This window comes from Watersipora subatra, chromosome 5, assembly GCF_963576615.1.
Source record: "Watersipora subatra chromosome 5, tzWatSuba1.1, whole genome shotgun sequence".
NCBI lineage: Eukaryota > Metazoa > Bryozoa > Gymnolaemata > Cheilostomatida > Watersiporidae > Watersipora > Watersipora subatra.
This window is the reverse complement of record NC_088712.1, coordinates 15,465,356-15,485,196: the sequence shown is the minus strand read 5'-3', so window position 1 is coordinate 15,485,196 and position 19,841 is coordinate 15,465,356. Positions and strand designations below refer to the sequence as shown.

General features: G+C 31.1%; 1 protein-coding gene and 1 long non-coding RNA gene across 3 annotated transcripts; both read left to right on the top strand.

The window, feature by feature from the left end:
• The first annotated feature begins 250 nt into the window (after positions 1-250).
• On the top strand, positions 251-7,226 carry LOC137396800 (uncharacterized). 2 transcript variants are annotated; one of them, XR_010978616.1, is made up of 3 exons: positions 251-373; positions 4,205-4,299; positions 6,303-7,226. It is a non-coding gene; the product is annotated as an uncharacterized lncRNA (long non-coding RNA). The 2 variants fall into 2 exon arrangements; XR_010978615.1 differs by lacking the exon at positions 251-373 and adding an exon at positions 2,544-2,645.
• Positions 7,227-10,024: 2,798 nt separating this feature from the next.
• LOC137396882 (uncharacterized) lies at positions 10,025-13,049 on the top strand. The gene is made up of 3 exons (XM_068083185.1): positions 10,025-10,076; positions 10,767-10,848; positions 12,535-13,049. Exons 2-3 carry the CDS (start codon positions 10,797-10,799, stop codon positions 12,873-12,875), a joined length of 393 nt encoding a protein of 130 aa, XP_067939286.1. The 5' UTR covers positions 10,025-10,076; positions 10,767-10,796; the 3' UTR covers positions 12,876-13,049.
• The last annotated feature ends 6,792 nt before the right edge of the window (positions 13,050-19,841 follow it).

The following is a 19,841-nucleotide window of genomic DNA, read 5'->3' as shown; positions in this document are numbered from 1 at the left end:
TCTAACGCAAAGTATTTGTAGTCTTTTTAGTTTCGCACTATATTTTCATTTGATTAAAAATGATAACAATGGTAACAATAGCACAAATAATAATAATAATAAATTTTCTGTTATTCTTGCGAGCTATGAGACGCAAGGATAACAGAAAAAGTGAAAGAAAAAATAGAGAGGTGTCAAGACCTAGCAATAGGATAAGAAATATATAAAAAAACATCAGCGACGGTTACCAATCATTCTGGGAGCACTGGAAGCAGTGGCAACCTGCGCGAGCAAATGCAGCTGGTAGTCATAGAGACGAAGATAGTGGATAGAGTACAATTCTCTACTTTACTAGGATCAGTGAGGATACTGAGAAAGGTGTTGGATATCCCAGGTTAGGGGCCCAATAATGATACAAATGTATTACTAGATGAAGAGCTGAGGAAATCAACAAGGACAATAATAATGATATTAATAATAATATTATTATTAATAACAATGGAAACCAGCAATGAGCTGCATAAGATAAGAGGGATAGCAAACTGCACTGGTAAAACAATGTTAGGCTTTTTGATTTTATGCCAGCTTTCAGTAAACATAATCGGAAAGCCTATACTTGAATGCAAGGCGCTCTATTTTTCAATTTTTTTCTTATAATGGAGGTCAAAATAAAGGGGCCATTATTAGAGGTTTTACGTTTGTTATAAAAGCTTTTCACAACAAGTTCATTGAATAGAGGATTATTTTATTTATATGTTTACTAGTAACTGGTTGGTAGCCGTAATAAAGCAGTTATTTAATTCTACCAAATAAATTAAGATGTCAACCTTTTTAATACACAGAGAAGGCTTAAAACTAAACTCGAACTGGCATTCATCAACCTTTTCTTCCCTGTTCTCATCTAAATCTAGATATCTTTACAAAAAAATTAGGAGCAAATCGATATGTGATAGTCTCTATTACATGCATGAAAGCTTTTTAAAAACGTTGAAAAAGTTGCTGAAGCCGCTTGTCCTTTATTTATGACAACCACAATCAGAGAAAACAAACAAGTTTAGTTATCATAAGAAATGAAAGGCCATAATAAAAGAGTCATACCCTGAAAAAATAAACACAAGTTGTTTCTCATAGAAACCTTTGTCAAAGATAACCGTGAACCAACTTATCTGGATAGCTTTGTGTGAAACAAATATTCATTTGCCTATCATCCGTTAAAAATGTTAGAAAGAATCAATATATTTCTTATCATTTGGGATTGTTTTTTTAAGATGCGTTGTCTGCCAGGATGTTTCAAAATTAAAATCAACAAAACTTGTTTGTGATTAAAATGCTCAGAACAAACAAAAATACAATTATGACATCACAAGTGGCAAAAAGACTAACAGAATAGAAATGCAGTACCGCTGCAACTTGAACGCAATAGCAGATATCAACTATAGCAATAAAAGCAACTAGTGTTCTCATGTTGGTACATCTTTTTCTTTGAAGATTTTTAAACTCAATCAAGTTTTATTGATTTTAATCTCAAAACATCTTAGCAATCAACTCATAGAGTTAGAAAAATATTAATACTTTCCGATAAAATTAAATTAGCTTTGGTATAATTCAGATTCGTCATGTCTGCTATCGGCTGTTATAGAGTCTGATTTATCGGCTCTTGTTAGAGTTGCGCTGGTATATATACCGTCTGCTATCAGCTGTTATATAGAGTCTGATTTATCGGCTCTTGTTGGAATTGCGCTGGTATATATACAGTCTGCTATCGGCTGTAATACATATAGTCTGTATTATCGGCTCTTATGCTGGGATCGCACTAGTATATACACAGTCTGCTATCGGCTGTTATACAGAGTCTGATTTATTGGCTCTTGTGGGATTGCTTTGGTATATCCACAGTCCGCTGTTATACAGTTGTTTACGTTTTATTATGAGGTAATATTAACTTTTATGTTTGATCTTTTTTTGAATTTTTTAATAAATGCAATGAGTTCATGGTATAAGCTCAAAATAACTGCAAGCTATATTTAAAAACAAGTTTACCAGCAACGCCAACCTGTCATAATACATGAAACACATTAATTGCACAAGTTTTATTGCTCACTTCTGATTTAATGCTGGATTGTTAGATTGAATCTATGAAAAATGTTTGATGAAAATTTAACAATGAAAAATGCATATGAAAGCTATTAAAACATTTTAATTAATATAATAAGTTTAAAGCAGTTACGAAAAAGAGATCAAAGGCAGCCAAAAAGCTTTCTAAAAAATAATTTAGTTCTTTAGTTTTGATGTACTTCAAGTCACAAAGCAAAATGACTATTTATCTGTAAAAAAATTAAAAACGGAAAACTATTCAAATTATTTATTTGCATATTCTGTGAAACATTAAAAGTCTAAATTTTTTAAACCTCAGCCTTGGGTTTACAGAGAAAAATAGTGTTTACTGGAAATAAAAAAGAGCATCTCTGGTGAAGCCATAAAGCCATATTGTTACGTGAAGTGTAATGATTACATCACCAGAAACTATCAGGTAGTGAGGATTCACTTTTGCAGAAAACATTTCATGCATCATTTGCTTTAAGCAGTTTAGGAAATCTACTATCTTGCATGCACATTACGAGATTTTATCTACTTTTTTGCTTTCATAGCGACTTTCTCAAGTGCAGGTGAGAGTGCGTTTTTATCTTCCTTCATAAAATGTTCTCAAAGATTCTTTATAGCTTAGAAAAACTATATTTAGCATAAAAATGAGATTTTGCTGCTAAATTTAAAGGTTTGGTCAACAGTTAAAAAATGGCTTTAGTTTTAATTCAAATATATAAAAATTTTACGCTATCTGATATTTAAAATGGCTTTTTAGCCTATTTTATCTTGATATTTTTTGTTATGGTTTTGTTCCGGGTTTACCTACAAAGGCCTAAGTTGATATGTATCTTTTTTACTATTAAGCATTCTGTGTTGGACCAGTTTTGTCAAACATTTCTAAAATTGCAAAAAAATATTATAGTATTTATTCTACATCAAACCAATTAGGCAAAACTAAATAGATTTCTTGACTTTGCATCCATAGTAAAACTTTTATTACCTCTTGATTGAAATGGGGAGAAATTTGTTAGTCTAATTTATATACAAGTCTCAGTGTTTGTTTTGTGTTGGTCTTTTGTTTTTTGTCACTGATTTGTCTCACTACAGTGATCAAAGTTATAGAACAAAAAACCCTCTCCATACTAGCATTGAACTCCCAACAAATGCAAGTATTATGTACACCTAACCACAAGGCTAAGCCATCCTTATCATTTTAGCTCATCGAAATAAGCATCCTTATTTTGATTAAAGCTAAACGCTTACGTTTTATTATGAATTAATATTAAATTTTATGTCTGATCGTCTTTTGTATTTTTTTTAAAAGCTATTTTAAAATCAATCATTCCTTTTTCTTTATTTGTAATTTTCAACTATACTATTTCAATTTGAGATGTTCCGTTACAATGCCACTGTAAGAGCACAGTTTTAGTTGTCAATTTTCGGTTATTGAAAAGAGAAATGGCTAAAAATTACAAAAGCAAAGAATGTTCAATTGGACATTTTTGTGTAGGAATTGCTTCTATGTTCTTTTTCAGTTTGAGCAAAGTACCTTTAAAAGTTTCACTAATGTAATTGATTTTGTTAACTCGTTTTGTGTTTGTGACAGTATCGACTATCAAGAGGTACAAATATAGTTGAATGTATATTTTTTATGGATAGCATCTGCAGCAGCAGTATTATTTTTATAGACACACTTTTATGTACTCTTTGTTGTTATTATTTCAACAAATTTGAGATTTTTAATTTGTTGTTTTTCAGCTCGTTTTAACTGCATCAGTATCAATTCCCTTTTCATGGTAACCATTGCACCAAATCATATTTTATCTAGCCATTGCTTGCTGCCTATTTGACATTTAAACACCTTTACAGTCATTTTAGTTTATCTCTTAATTCATTTCAACTGCAGAAAACACTTTCTCACTTTATGAAGTTTAAAAGTTGGAATGGTAAATGTTGCATATGTTAAATGAAATTAATTTTTCTGCGCGAAGACTTTTTTATTACTCCGGCAACTTCGAGCATCCATGTAGTATGATTATACTCTCTCAACATATCTACCATTGATTATGGTTTCCATTTATTCTGTTATTTGTTTAAATTCTCTATTTTAAAATAATTCATGTTTTTTCAAACCTTTCAGATTCACCATCTGAAGAGCTAAGACCGAGTTGTTTCCAGATAAAATGAAGATTTCATCTTTTTGTTTCACTATGGCCATAGGTCTAATTCTCATATGTAAGCGTTGCTCTGTTCTATCGCAATTCTACGATTATATATAATTTCTTCTATTTGATCTATTTTTTATTTTTACATATATATATCTCTAACATAATATGAAATATATATTACCACAAAAATATTTGACTGAAATTCTTTCATGTTTACAAAAATTGGCTAAACTCTGGTTAATTGTGAAGATTTGTTGCCCAAACTCATTATTTATTTTCTTTATTTGTTGTTGTCACTATTATGCCTGTTTTTGTCTATAATGGTGCTTGTAGCAATTTGGTGATCATCATAATTATAGAATTACCTAGTTGTCATTAATGGCAGAAACTCACTTTTTCTCTTATCTCAGACCTTACAGACTAGACATATTTGAGAAGAGAAAATTATAGACCTTCTTTCTGCACCCAAAACTATTCCAAACAAATGTAATCTATATATTAGATGTTTACTTTTCATGCATTTAACAATCAGAGTCGGACAATTAAATCTTAAAATGATACTATTAATTTAAAGGCCAACAATTCACGTTTATATCATTATATGTATACGCATGTTCAGAAACCTTTGTTATATTAGACCAATTTAATTGATGTATATAATATAATATAAACGTATATATAATATTATATAATATATATAATCGAATATAAACTTTGGTTTTATAAGGTTTTAAGGTTTAGTAAACAGCAGTGTAATTTGTCGTTCAAACTGTAAGTTTTAATATGCAGTGTAGCATCTATTTATCTAATCTGTCTTCTGATTGGCTAAGCATGGAATGTTTCTTTTTAATATTTCTGCTAGTGCAAATTCTAATATGTTTCGTTTAAATACTGGATGTTCAAACTAGTTTGACGTCACACATTTTTGTTAGGGCTTCTTGTATTAAAATATTTTCAAGTAGTAAACTTCTTTTAGAATATTTCTATTTGTATTGCAATAAAAGCTGACAGTAAAATGTATTACTACTCCATTTTAATGAAAAATTGTTTGCTAGATGTGTAATTCTCTGTTAATTTTCTTTGAGTAGTTCATAACTTGTAAATATTAAATTCGCTTTTAAAATTTTTACACTACTAAATAGGGTGCTACAAGTAAAGATGAAATTTTGAGTTGAGATTTAATATTTTTTAAATGTATTATTTGCTCTGAATTAAAATTTGGTTTTCACAAACCAAATTTTATTTTTTTTGAAATTACTAAAAGTATCTAGCAGATAAAATGTAACTCATCTCTCTTTGTGGTCACAGTGGTGGATGAAACCGTTGTAGCTTTTTTATTTGTTAGCCATATGTATTTGAATTCAGAAGTCATTCGGGTGTCACTTTGACCCCACTAGTTGTTGTGTTGCATTTAGTCACCAAAATCATTTTAGCAAATTGAAAAATAATAAATATGGTTTCATATGTTTGCTTTAGAAAAAGTAATGAAAACCATATTTTTATATGCAGTCGTATTACAACAAGAGAGAATAGAATTGTTAGCTAAGTTTATAAAAATAGCGCAATTTTAGCTTATCTGCTTTTAGGTATTTCTGTAGACATGCAATTTTTCTGTGATGCACTAAAATTCATGTCAAATCCTGAAACTACAAATTGTAGCAGTTTTAAAAAATTACCTACACCTTTTAATGGCTAAAGTTAAAATTGATTTTTAATTTTGGAGTTTTTAATATTTATGAGTGTGACACATAAAACATATTGTTTTATTGTCTAGCAAAAAGTTCTAGTCAAAAGGAATGTATGTTCAGCAATAGATTTTATCACACATATCAGTAGATTTCTCAAATATTTGCAGCTATTTTAGAAGTTTGTTTTATTAGTTAACTAGAAAACGCATTTTCACAATTTTGAATTAAAATAAAGAATTTGACCTACTTTGCTAGCAAACATGTGTTAATGATTATTTTGTATTTATTTAATATACTTTTGCCTCAATTTGTTGTTATTAAAGTGGATTTGTTTTTTAATATTTTAATTAATTTCAACTTTTTTTTCTGGAACTCATTTCAGGTTGGAGTACCGGCGAGCAGTTCGACTGCACGGATGACAATTGTGCAGTGTTTTGCAAAAAAAAATATGACTGCGACAGAGGAAGATGCACAGTCGCAAAAAAATGCTTCTGTGACAAGTGTGGAAACTGTGTGAATAACGTCAGATGCATGAGATATTGTCAAACAATTAAAAACCTGCCGTACGGAAGATGCAGCGAGAACTCAGCTACTGCTAGATGTCACTGCATGAACAATTGTTTAGATAAACCGTATTGCTCAGTCAAGTGTAAATTTCAACTGAAGTGCATGGATGGATTCTGTGTAGGAGGAGAGTGCCAATGTCTTGGCTGTTAAGTTAGTCTTTCATTAGCTTAGCAGTTATGTACAAGTTTATGAATGTTTTCTATACAAAGTTCAAATTTCCAAACTATCATATTATATATTTCATACGCAAGTACTTGGAGTGTATTTTTATTGGTAAATATGATTTTTGTTTTGACCTTTTTTCCTAATAAGTTCTGTAAGTATTTCTTTGGCTCTTTCGTGTACTTTTTATCTGCAAAAAAATGCTTTTTGGTGGAAAAGATATTTTTAGCTTTCTAATATTGTATTACAAAAGTTGAAAAGAACTCAGTCTAAAAACTATTGTGTGTTATAATAAACCTTATTCTTTGAAGTTTGATTCATTGTCTGAAATATTTTGTGTACAATAACTTGGAGCTGCTTTGTCAAATAATGAAGTTAGATATTTTGTGACACTTATGAGTTCTCATAATTGATCCGAACAAATAAACTTCTATTTTATAAAATTTCACCAAAAAAACTAAATATTCTGTTCTTTACTGTAGACTGGTATATTAGTAAATAAACTATATTTTTATGAATTTCTTTTTTTAAAAGTTCTTGAACAACTCATAAAGTATTTTGGCCTCTTTGATTATGTACACCATTTGCTTGATGCTTAGATTGGTATGTTGAAACACATGAATAAACACAAGATTTTATAAAAGATATTTATAACCAATATTCGCAACAATGACAACTAGGTAAAATAAAATTACCAATTGTTCCATGTATTTATGTAACAATAATGAATATGTTATTATAATATATAATACTTATTATAATAACTATTACATGTTATTAATTATTATAATCAATAGACATATATTAAACATTATAATAATATGATACATTATTATATTCTACAGAACGTAATAATATAACATACAATTTTTAACATAATATGTGTAGTATAAAAATAAATAAAAATAAAAATACAATAATGAATAGCCTTAACGCATAGTACAATTATATCTTGACATTCGAGCTTAATGCGTTCTAGGATTGATCTCGTATGTTGATGTGCTCATATCTCAAAGCAACAATTCCTATATAAATTACCTGAATATAAATCAATCTATTTCCATGCTAAATAAAACCACCTAAAAGCAAGATATTACTATAGAAAAATGTGTTTTCATTTGTTTTAGTTCACTACCTATGCTCACAAATGACTAATACTTATTTAGTAGTTATGATCTGCAATAACATGTTGCATTACTATGTGCTGAGTGTGGAGTTCTCACCTTTGAGACAAGCGCAGTGGCTAACGGCAGAGTGAGAGACTTGACAGCCAAAGGTTTGGTACACTAGAGTTTCGTGACGCTGCGTAACGTAAAATTAATTTTGAATTTAATTTTAAAAAATTTACCTCACTGAGCACAGACCTAAAGCCAAATTTTAATATTTTACTATACTTAAATTTTGCATTTATTTTAATTTTTTATTATCTGTTTTTGGTTAGGCAGTTTTTGCCTTGCTTTCGTTATGATTTTAGACAACCTTTTCAGAAATTTTTAACCGAAATGATGAGAAAGATAGAGCAATGCTGCTGACTGTGGCTATTTAGTGGCCATTAAGAAACAGCTCCCATTATTGTATCTCAAAGGTTTTCCGTATCTAAAGGTATTACCTGGCTCGAAATTTTTTTCGTATCTCAATTTTCTCACAGATTGTGGCACTCGTATGTTGAGCAATTGCCGTATAAAAACTATTAGATAATATACTGAGAGATGCAATTTAAAATAAGGTAAAGTATTGTAATATTATATAACAATATCTTGCATTAAATAGCACTAGTTAAATGCCCGACATTGCAAAGGTATTTAAAAACAGCGTATAAACAGTGGCAGTTAATTGAGTTGCCTGCCACTTGTTATTAACTTGGCTCATTGCTTACTCAATAACTAGTTTGAATAAGCTTCTATCCGTATTACTTAATTTACTAATAAGAGATGTGAGAGCAAGCTTTAGTGACATTGCATAATGTAGAATGCTATGTGTAGTTTAACGAAGATAAAAACTTATACATCTTAATGAATCCATTGTGTGTTGTGTAGTGTGATTAATTAGGTTATTGCCTAGTGAACTGAAAGTTCCGAGATCAAATCCAGCATTACGCGAATTTTTCTTTCCTTGATTTTAATAGCTATAGCCAGACAGACTAAACGACAGACCTTGAGATTTATATATATATATAAATATATATATATATAAATATATATATATATATATATATATTTATATATATATAAATCTCAAGGTCAGCTGTTTAGTCTGTCTGGCTATAGCTATTGAAATCAAGGAATTAAAAATTAGCGTATATATAAATTATATAAATATATATACATGTATATATATATAAATATAAATATCGATAAATATTATATTTATATGTATAGATAAACATTATATTTATATATATAGATAAAAGAAGTCCTAAAAAACAGCCACCCAAAAATATAAGACAGGTCAGATTAATATTATAGTACAGTATCATATAGTATCATATAACGTAATATAATATAGAAGACATCATAGTAAATCTTTCAGCAGAAAAGGGGAAAAAATACAATAATTGTTAGATTGGTATTTTATACAAGCACCAGCTGAATGAACTGCAAGAGCCAAGAACTGCACAGGTAATAAAAAAAATTTACGTAAAAAATTTGTTTTTAATTGGCAAAGTTTCTTTACTTCAATGACTTTGAGTACCTTCAGCTGGTTTAAATTTTTACTATAATAAGAGCCGTTATTATAACTTAAGCCATCGTTTGGAAAAAATGATGGCCACATGATTTCTGCAATCATGATCTTAAAGCATGCTTGTTGAAGCGTCAAGCATGAGTATTTTAACCATAAGCAAGTAAAGTTGGCAGGTGTAATAAGTATGTGTGCAATTATTATGTTGTATAGCAGCGCAGCTGTTTGACATAGTGGTTTAACACGCCTGTCTGTAAACCTAGTTTTTCAATTATTGTATTTTAGTATGATGCAATTGAAATTGATTTAAAATCAGTTGTTTTAAACCTCCCGAATCCCTTGCTAAATATTATAACGGCGCTTGAAATCTTTCAACAATTTATTGTAGTTGTTGTTTTCTATTACTGGAATTACAAGAACCTTATTATGTTTATTCAAAAACTTTAAAAAGTCAATTTTGCTTTTTTGAAAAAGCTTTCAACATGTTACTGACTTTTACATAGGTTTTTGTATTTAATCATCTAAAGAATAGAAGGTAACTGACAGTTAAGTGTTTTATGATTGAGGTCTTTATGGAATTTTTACTATCTGAGATAAAACGATCATAAACTGATATAGATAACCAACCAAGTTAACTACATAATTTCATGGCCTACTATGTTTTGAAGTCACTTGAGTGAAAAGTTAAAGAAATGGTTTCTTTCATAAACAATTTTATTTAAAGCTTTACTTCGACACCATCTACCAGGTAGGTTAATTTTTTATTCATCTTTTCAAACTTTTTGAATTATCTTCTTGGCGTTTAAAATGGTCACTATTTTGCTGTTTCCTGTCAGTGCTAAATTATGACTAATTTTTAGCTAGCTCGGTGTTTCTAATGTTTTGGTATTTATGCTAAAAAACCTTTCCTGAGTTATGAAGAGCATGCAGTTTTTTTAAATAGGGCCAATAATATTCAACATGTCTTATATAAGTTTAGTTGCTGCTTTTGCTGTTGTGAAGTTTGTAAAAGCTGTTATGATTTAGCATATTCTAAATACATAAATACGCTTTTAGTTGTAAAGTTTATCATTGTGTTCAATTAAACTTCAATTATGCAAAATGAAACACTGCTATTAAAATAATTTGTTTTATACAAAGGTTTTTTGTGAACTAACTTTGTTTAATCTTTTTTTTCAGTTACAATATTGACAAATAATGGTTTATATATTAATGATCTATCTAGAAAAAAGAAAAAAATAAATTTTACTAACAACTCTATATTTATTGGTCCATTTTTAAATAAAAGCGTTTTAATAATTTCTCTCTTTTTGATTGATCCTAAAGCTTTGATAGAATTTTGATTCAACTTTGGTAGCAAAGGTTTTTAAGTCTTCAACAGTTAGGACAGGCAAATAGTCTTTAACTCAACATTTGACTCAACTACTGTATGTTACAGCCAGTTTGCCACAAGGGAGCATCAACAGTCATGCATTGCCAGATCGTCAAGTTCACGCTTGGAGCATTATTGCTGTTTTCTTGTAAGTATTCATTATGCTTGCCTTTCGTAAACATTTTCTTGGTAATAAAAGTAAAAACCAACTTCTTTATTTTGATGAAATTAGAGAAGGCGCAATGAATAAACTAGGCAATTTCTACTTAGAGTAGCTTTGATTTTTTGCCCACCTTTTCAAACACAAAGCATAAAATGTTAGAATAAGGTTCTAAAAACATAGAGAAAGATATCTATGCATCGTTTTGCTCTTCTCATGCTAAGTGGTTGTTACAACAATTATAAACTTTGAGATCTTTTACAGGTTGTGTCCAGTTTTTTTACATAAAAATTGTGAGGTTTCAGCTCTTATGTAACACAATATGATATATTATGTTACATAAGATCTGTTTCATGTTATGTTACATAACATGATATTTAAAACATAATATGTAACATAATATCATATCATGTTACATAATATGATATTATGTAACATAAGAGCTGAAACATAGTATGAGATAATAATTATACAAATTATTTTAAAAACATTACCACTAGCTTTTTTAACAATGTTTTACCTAATAGCCATTCTCTCAACAGGAAAAATCACTTTAACACTATATGTCGAACCATTTTTATTGAATCGACTTGCTATCGTCCCTTTTTTATGAATCAATAATTGCCAATATATATTAACAGATTCCATTTTTATGGTGGTTATCTCTGTTTGTTAGTTTCTGTAAATACTCTTCAGTTTTTACACTTTTACTGAAGTTCTGGATAAACATGCTCTTCAAGTGGCATCAGATTGCAAAAGAATACTACATATGCTTCAAAATTCTGTCGTGTTCTTAAAAACCAGCCGCCTTAGCCTTTACCTATTTGTTATGTGATTAAAAACAAAATAAATTAAATTCCAGGCAACACCGTGATTACAGCTGGTGAATTAAAAAATAAAAACTAATTTGAATTAACATATAATATTTAGTAAGAAATACATATTTTTGTCTCCTCATTTTTAAGCTGAAGAAAAGCAACAAATATTTTTTATGTAATAAAAATATTCATTTTTTTTATAAAAAAAATTAATAAAAAGGTTACAATAAAGATATAAATTTAGTATAAATTTATATCTATATATAAATTTATATAAATTAAATATAAATTTAACCAAAACTACTTGAACACTAAAATAAATTTGTTTGAATGTGTCTAGTTGGCATAGATATTATTGTTTACACTGTATTATTAACTTCTTTTGATTTCGTGCTTTAGTTTCCTTCATTTTTTATTATTACGATATATTATTATTATATTATATATTATTATTGCGATATAAAATAATCATACTTCAATATTTCTATTAGTTATTACATTGCTATTATTTTAATTAAAGAAAAATTATTGTTATAGCTATTCATGCTTGTTCTCTTTGACTTACAAATTTAATATAAAAAGATAAAACATGTGGATCATTGTTTGATATTATTTTACCAATGTGGAATCAAGGTATTTAATCAAACCAGTATATACATGTACATGTATATACATAACAGTACATACATGTACATGTATGTACTGGTTTAAAATTATTTAGAGAAGTTCTTGACATTGTAGGTCAGAAATTATGTTGCATTTCAAAAATGTTTGCCCGAGTTGTAAGAAGAAATCAGTATTTGTCTTGAAAACAAAAGTGCTCATCACTTTGGAGTCTTCGTCATTATTATTGCAGATGTCTTCTGCTACGATGAGCAGACAATACCAGTGTGTCATGTGGAAAAGTGTCGAGCTGATTGCAAGCAACTCAAAGGATGTGACAACGGTCGATGCATAATGGCCTCAAGGTGTCAATGCTACGACTGTCACACGTGTAAGAGCGACGAACACTGCACGAGTTTCTGTAAAACAGTTGGCTATGATTACGGGCAATGTCCCCGCAATGGATTTTATGAAGACTGCGTTTGTATGGATGATTGTACCAGAGACACCTACTGCAAACTCAAATGTAGATTTAGGATAATGTGTAAAGGTGGTGTTTGTAACAATGGCCGCTGCCAGTGTCTGGCTTGTTGACCATATTCATAAACTTATCTTGTAAACTTTTGGCATTTATTTTGCAGGTAAAATAAAACTGCAGTTATTATCTATTTGAATTGATGGACAATTAAAATAGTTTTGCGCATTATTCAATTATTGTTCAACATAGTCATCAAATTTGGTACTAACAATAAATGCTTGCTAAAGTAATTGCAGTATATCTGCTGCATGCAATATTTCTCAACATTTGACTTCACATGTAGCAGCTGTTGGTAGTCTATTTCAGCTGAATTTAACTACTTTTTTATGTTATCAAAGTACTGTATGTTGTAAGTCTACTACAAATACTACAAAAATGTATTAACTCAAAAACTCAACTTATAGAAAGGGTCTGTTGGCATTTTTTTGCTGCATCAATGTTTCCTATTCATTAGGTAAATACAATTTGATCTGTTTATTTTCATGCTAACGTTGTTCAAATAAGCTTCCTTGAATCTGCAATGATGCTATAAACTGTAAAAATGAATCAGTTTTTAAAATTCAAATCTGCAAAAAAATTTAACACCATACTAGAAAGAGACCAAATCGCACTATAAATAACCATTTTATCAATGCTGTTGGATGTTCTGAGCTTTAAAGAATTGCTGCTGTTGCTCTATTTTGTGTTTCTTTAAGGACAAACTGATTTTACTCTCAGAAAGCTGCTCTACTAATGGCGCCAAGGTCAACGGTCTTCTAAGGTCTTCCGTGTTGTATGTCTAGTTGTACACTAGCAATATGAATAGTTTTTTTTGTTTCAGAGGCATGTTTGAAGAATAGAAAAGACAACTATATTTCTTACCTAGTAAAACCATCATGCAAGCAGTTAACATATTTATTGAGGAAGAACTCACCATTTATGATTTATGTACTATATTACACACAATAATTGTTCTAGCACTTAAAATAGCTAACAAAAGGAATAAACTTTTTCAAAGTTTAGATTTTGTTATTTAAATAATTTATTTTAAATTGGCTTATTGTAGTCAAAGGCAACTAAAACAACATTTAGAAAAACTTTTATTGAAAAAGGTGTTTAAACCTAGCATTTTAAAATCATTGTATAATCTGTTCTGTATTGCTTGGAAACTGAAACTGTAAACTAAATTGAAACTGAAACTGTTGTGTTGCAACTGTCAAGGGAGAAATTTTAACTAATTTAATTTATTATATTTATTTTAAATTTATTATAATAATGAATATAAAAAGTAGGCTAATAATGATAATTTGATATTTAAATAATAATATGAAATTTACTGCTTTTGTGAGTTTCCTTTGAGTAAAATACTACAATGGTTCTATGGTTTTATGGTTTTATGGTTCTATGTGTAATGGTTAGCCTCTGGACCTTGAGTTCAATTTCTCCCAAGACAAATTTTGACCGCAGACAAAGTGGCACTTCTGCCCCACAAAAATCAGACCGTTGCTATAAAGCAAAATTGAAATAGCAACTCAATCAAAAGAGATGGGCACTATTATAGTTATCCTTGCAATTTGTTTTGATAGTAAGGCGTTGCTGTATCGATGAGCCCAAGTATCAAGTATTATTGAGATTATGAGGCCTACTATCTCTTGTGGGCAACTCTTTGCAGGTAATTATCTTATAATTGACAATAACACGCCAGTGGTTTGTTTCTAAGCGTCTGTGAACTCTATTTTTCTCCAAAGGTCAAAATAACAATTATTCTGTCAAGGCTTACTAGCTCAAGCAAAAATAACAATATGCTTTTATACTTAGCCCTATTTGTTATGGCCTTACTAGGTTAAATGAGTACGTATCTGTTAGGCGTGTAGTAGTAGCTCTTACTGTAAACAGGGGCGGCTCTCTTCTCTTAGCTCTCTTCTCTCAGGGCTTTATGGCTTCCTGGCTTGCCACCTCCTTTTGAGTGAATCGTGTTTGTTGGGTCTATCCTCGGCGAGCTGGTTGCTGCTGGCTCCTTGGCTATCTTGAGCTTATGTTAATCCTCCTATCTTGGCTCTTCTTCGTGGCTCCCCTTTGCCGTCTGGCTCACTGCCAGCTTCTCCTGCTCCTGCTTGGCTCGCTGCCAGCTTCTCCTGCTCTTCCCTTGATTTTGCCCCTCTTTTACACTTGTCCTTGAGCCATTGTCGAATGTCATTGGTTGGTTGTGTTTTACTTGCGGTCTTTGCGTAAGCTTTTGTGTAATTTCTATTTCAGATTCCTTACAGTGAGCTAAAATTCCTTACTGTGGTTGGGATTCCATGACGACAAGTGAATGAGAAGTGAAAAATATTCTAAGTCCGGTAACAAATTGTACAAAACTGGCCATAACTCAAAAACTAACAATGGCAGCATTATAAAATTAATTTTACAGTAATCCTCGTTCTAAGACGCTACTAGCTAGCTAATTTATATGAAGCAAGAGAAACTATTATCATATTATGCCATTCTTTTTACAACCATTTCATCAATATTTTCTCATAAAATACAATATCTGAGTTAATGAATAATTATGCTATATTTTTCTACTGCTCTACAATACAACATTTTCTAGACTATAATGATGTTATAAGCTATAACTAAATATACTAAATAAAGTGTTGTAAATGGTTCTTTCACTGATGGCTGGTTACTGATCTGGTGCAGGCCGGCTGCTTCTTCGCTCCAACAAGTCATAAATTTGGCTGGCTCCTGTAATATTGGCGATATACCTCCATTTTTGCCTGATACTCTGTAGAGTTGTTTGCTTCGCTGAATATCCATTAATAATTGTTGTAACTAGTTAGTCTCTTTCATATTAAGTGGTGTTGATCAATAATAATCGTGATTTAGTAACAATTTCATGCTGTTTTTCATTCATTAAGCTTTTCATTATAATGATCAGACAACTCCCAATCGAACTGATGTCCCATATATTTACATTGCATCAGCTGTGATGGTTGGACAACTCCCAATCGAACTGATGTCCCATATATTCACATTGCATCAGCTGTGATGGTTGGACAGCTCCCAATCGAACTGATGTCCCATATATTCACATTGCATCAGCTGTGATAGTTGGACAACTCCCATGCTTGATATTTCCAGCAGCATAGCAATTGCCATATATTTCATGTCTGCTTATTGATGCATCACAGTGCTTGCTGCAATGTTTTGCAGCAGTTGTGGTATTAGGTGATCCCACAATTTATTATTTCTTTTGACTTTTGGTCATCTATTGCTTCAAACCCTGACACAACCCTCTCTTCAGTGGTCATAACTATTTATAATCTAAATGAAAACAAAATGTTTCAAGACAGTATATTGGTCTGCTATCATAGTTGTGAATGAAATTGTAGCATTAGCTGATGTTTGTGTTACAGGGTTTGCTAGTTTGTTTTGTTTCTATGTCAGTTTTTTTACTAATTGCATGCTTGTATGGCAATGATCACAAGAAAAAAATTAATGGCAATAAAAATCTGAACAAAAAGAAAATTTTGTGGTGCCACTTTATTGCGGTAGAAAGCAATCTACGGCAAATCAGCCCACAAACTTCAATTTTACAAAAAAGTTGCTCACATTTAAAAGTTATTAGTGAGTAGTGTGGTGTACTATTTTAATCAATGGTTGGCTTGGCTAAAGGCTTCCAGCTGGTGTAGCACCAGGCTTACCTGGTAACCGCAAAAAAAGTAAAATTACATCTGCTCTCAAAATCAGAAATATGATTAGATTTACTGTTTGTTATAAAGAATTTTTGGTGCTGTCACTACACGCTAATACAACGCAAGGCATACACAGTAATATTATATTATTACAGTTATCATGCTATTGCAATTATTATATTTTTGACTCTACAAAAGAAAATAAACATCAGGGTCGAACAAGACTAAAATACTGAAATGTAGTGAAGTGTAACATGATATTGAGGGAACTAGACTCAAACAGATGGCAAGATGTTGCAAAAAAACACAGCTGAATGGAAGTCAGTGATCAAGCTTAAATTATTTGACAGCCATGGTCAAAATGACCGACTGAGAGAAAGAATAAGAGAGGAAAAAAGAGAGAGAGAGAGAGAGAGAGAGAGAGAAAGAGAGAAAAAGTCAGAAAGATAGAGATAGAAAGAGAGAGAGAAAGAAAGACATAAAGGGAGAGAGAGAGGGAAAGAAGGAGAGAGAGAGGGAGAAAAAGACTGAGAGAGAGAGAAAGAGAGAGAAAGATAGAGATAGAAAGAGAGAGAGAAAGAAAGACATAGAGGGAGAGAGAGAGGGAAAGAAGGAGAGAGAGAGGGAGAGAGAGAGGGAGAGAGAGAAAAAAAGAGAAAAAGATAGAGATAGAAAGAGAGAGAGAAGGAAAGACATAGAGGGAGAGAGAGGGAAAGAAGAAGAGAGAGAGAGGGAGAGAGAGAGAGGGAGAGAGAGAGAGGGTGAGAGAGAGAGGGGGGAGAGAGAGAGAGAGAGAGAGAGAGAGAGAGAGGGAGGGAGGGAGGGAGGGAGGGAGGGAGGGGGAGGGAAGGAGGGAGGGAGAGAGAGAGAGAAGGAGAGAGAGAGAGAGAGGGAGAGAGAGGGAGAGGGAAAGAAGGTGAAAGAGAGAGAGAGAAAAGAGAGAAAATAAGACTGAGAGAGGGAGAAAAAGACTGAGAGAGAAAAAGAGAGAGAGAACGCGACAGAGAGGCGGAGAGAGAGAGGCAAAGACAAAAGCGGAGGCTGAGGCTGAGGCTGAGGCGGAGGTGGAGGCAGAAACGGAGGCTGAGGCGGAGACAGAGGCAGAGACAGAGGCGAAGACAGGGAAGAGGCAAAGACGGAGGCGCAGGCAGAGAGGAAGGCGGAGGCGAAGAGGAAGGCGGAGATGGAGACAGAGACAGAGGCAAAGACGGAGACGAAGGCGGAGACAAAAACGAGGAGAGAGTTGCTGTCAGCAGTCATTCATATAAAGTGTCGTACATTCATCACTATAAAGCACTTCTTTTTTCTATACTACAAGTAGTTTTGATTATCATCATACAATTAATATATGCATTAGCACTCCTCTCACAAAAAAAATTTAGAACAAATGTTTTTTCTAAGGCCAGAGAGTGTATACTATGTGATCAGAGTGTATACCATGTGATGAGAGTGTATACTATGTGATGAGAGTGTATACTATGTAATGGGAGTGGATACTATGTGATGAGAGTGTATGCAGTGTGATGAGAGTGTATACTACGTAATGGGAGTGTATACTATGTGATGAGAGTGTATAAAATGTGATGAGAGTGTATACTATGTGATGAGAGTGTATACTATGTGATGGGAGTAGATACTATGTGATGAGAGTGTATGCTGCGTGATGAGAGTGTATACTATGTGATGGGAGTGTATACTATGTGATGAGAGTGTATACAATGTGATCAGAGTGTATACTATGTGATGAGAGGGTATACTATGTGATGAGAGTGTATACTATGTGATGAGAGTTTATACGATGTGTTGAGAGTGTATACTATGTGATAAGATATCTTTTGAGATTTTGTTGGCGCATATATTAATCAGTGAACCAAGCCTATATCCTTTGACATGCTTTACTAAGTTGTTTACATGTACTTTTTAATAAATAGCTGCACACGGGTCTGCTGGTTATGTACAATAGAGACATAAAATATATTTTTTGAAAACACCTACTTGCTATCAAAGAGGATTCAGCAACGTTCTTTTTCATAGTTGCATACATATAGGTAAGAGTTTTTATTTTGAGATTCTTACGTAGAATTTAAAGAATTTCTCAAAGTTTTGCAAACTTTCTCAATTTTTATTATGCCACCATATAACATCTTATTTACATAAAAAATGAAAGTTTTAAAAATTGGTAATTAGTCCATGATATATTGACGATTTTTTGACATTTTTATTATGTATAATTAGCGTCATTGATGCAATTATGTTGTAGAGTTTATGATGGAATAAAATGTGAAGATTATGGAAATAAACAATTTTTATGTAAAATTGCAGGTTGAAGTGTACCTGCAGTCAAGTTTAATTAAAGGCTCTAAAACCTTGAGACTATCATAATAAAAATATTACCTATATGCTTACCTTTTTTTTAGATAGTATATTTCGGTTTATGTTAGAGTTTTACTTTTTATAAAGTATTTTTTGCAATAAGATATTTTATCTAGCATTCGGCAGCATTATACAATTAGTTTTTTTCAATTCTAGTTTTGTGCTCAAACTGGCAGTCAGGTTTTTCTCTTTTTATCAAATAAGATGAATGCTTGGCATTGCTTGGGTATTAACAGAATTATCCAATGAATTTGAGCCACTTAAACCAGTAACTAGTAGCCAGTAACTAATAACGAAAGCTAGTTTAAACCTTTACTATAATAAGAGCCGTGAAGCAAGTTTTTACATTACACATCATGATCTCTCACACAATCATAGTAGTGAATAATAGTATTTTCGCAAGCGCTGTATAAGTATATGCACAGTTGCTCCATAGTTTAGCAAGGACAACATAGCGTAGTGATTAGGTTGCGAGTTAGCAAAATTAGTGATTGCAAGTTTAATTCCAGTGTGATGCTTAGTTATTGCTGAAAGATTTTAATTACTGTAACTAGACACACAAACAACAGAAGACAGACAAACACTGAACAATAATTATAGACTGACAAGACTTATATATACATATATATATATATATATATATATATATATATATATATATATATATATATATATATATATATATATATATATTTTATATGCATAACTTATGTATATTTATTATTTGTGCACTATATGTATAATATATATAATATACATATAAATAATGTTTATATTGTATATATATATAGGTAACAGTAATTTGAAGATGGTTCGTTTTGTTTTTAGATGTATGACAGTGCTTAGATCTTTTACTAAATTTTGGATTTTATGTTAAAACTAGGTGAATATCTGGCATTGCTCGAGTAATAAAAAGGTTTTTGCACAGAAAATTAATTTTATTTCATACATACAACATTTAGTTTAACTTATATGAAGCTGTTTATTTAT

Coding starts and splice junctions, on each gene's coding strand:
- LOC137396882 (XM_068083185.1), top strand. CDS start 10,797: ATGCATTGCCAGATCGTCAAGTTCACGCTTGGAGCATTATTGCTGTTT. Junction 10,849..12,534: donor AGCATTATTGCTGTTTTCTT/GTAAGTATTCAT, acceptor TTATTATTGCAG/ATGTCTTCTGCTACGATGAG.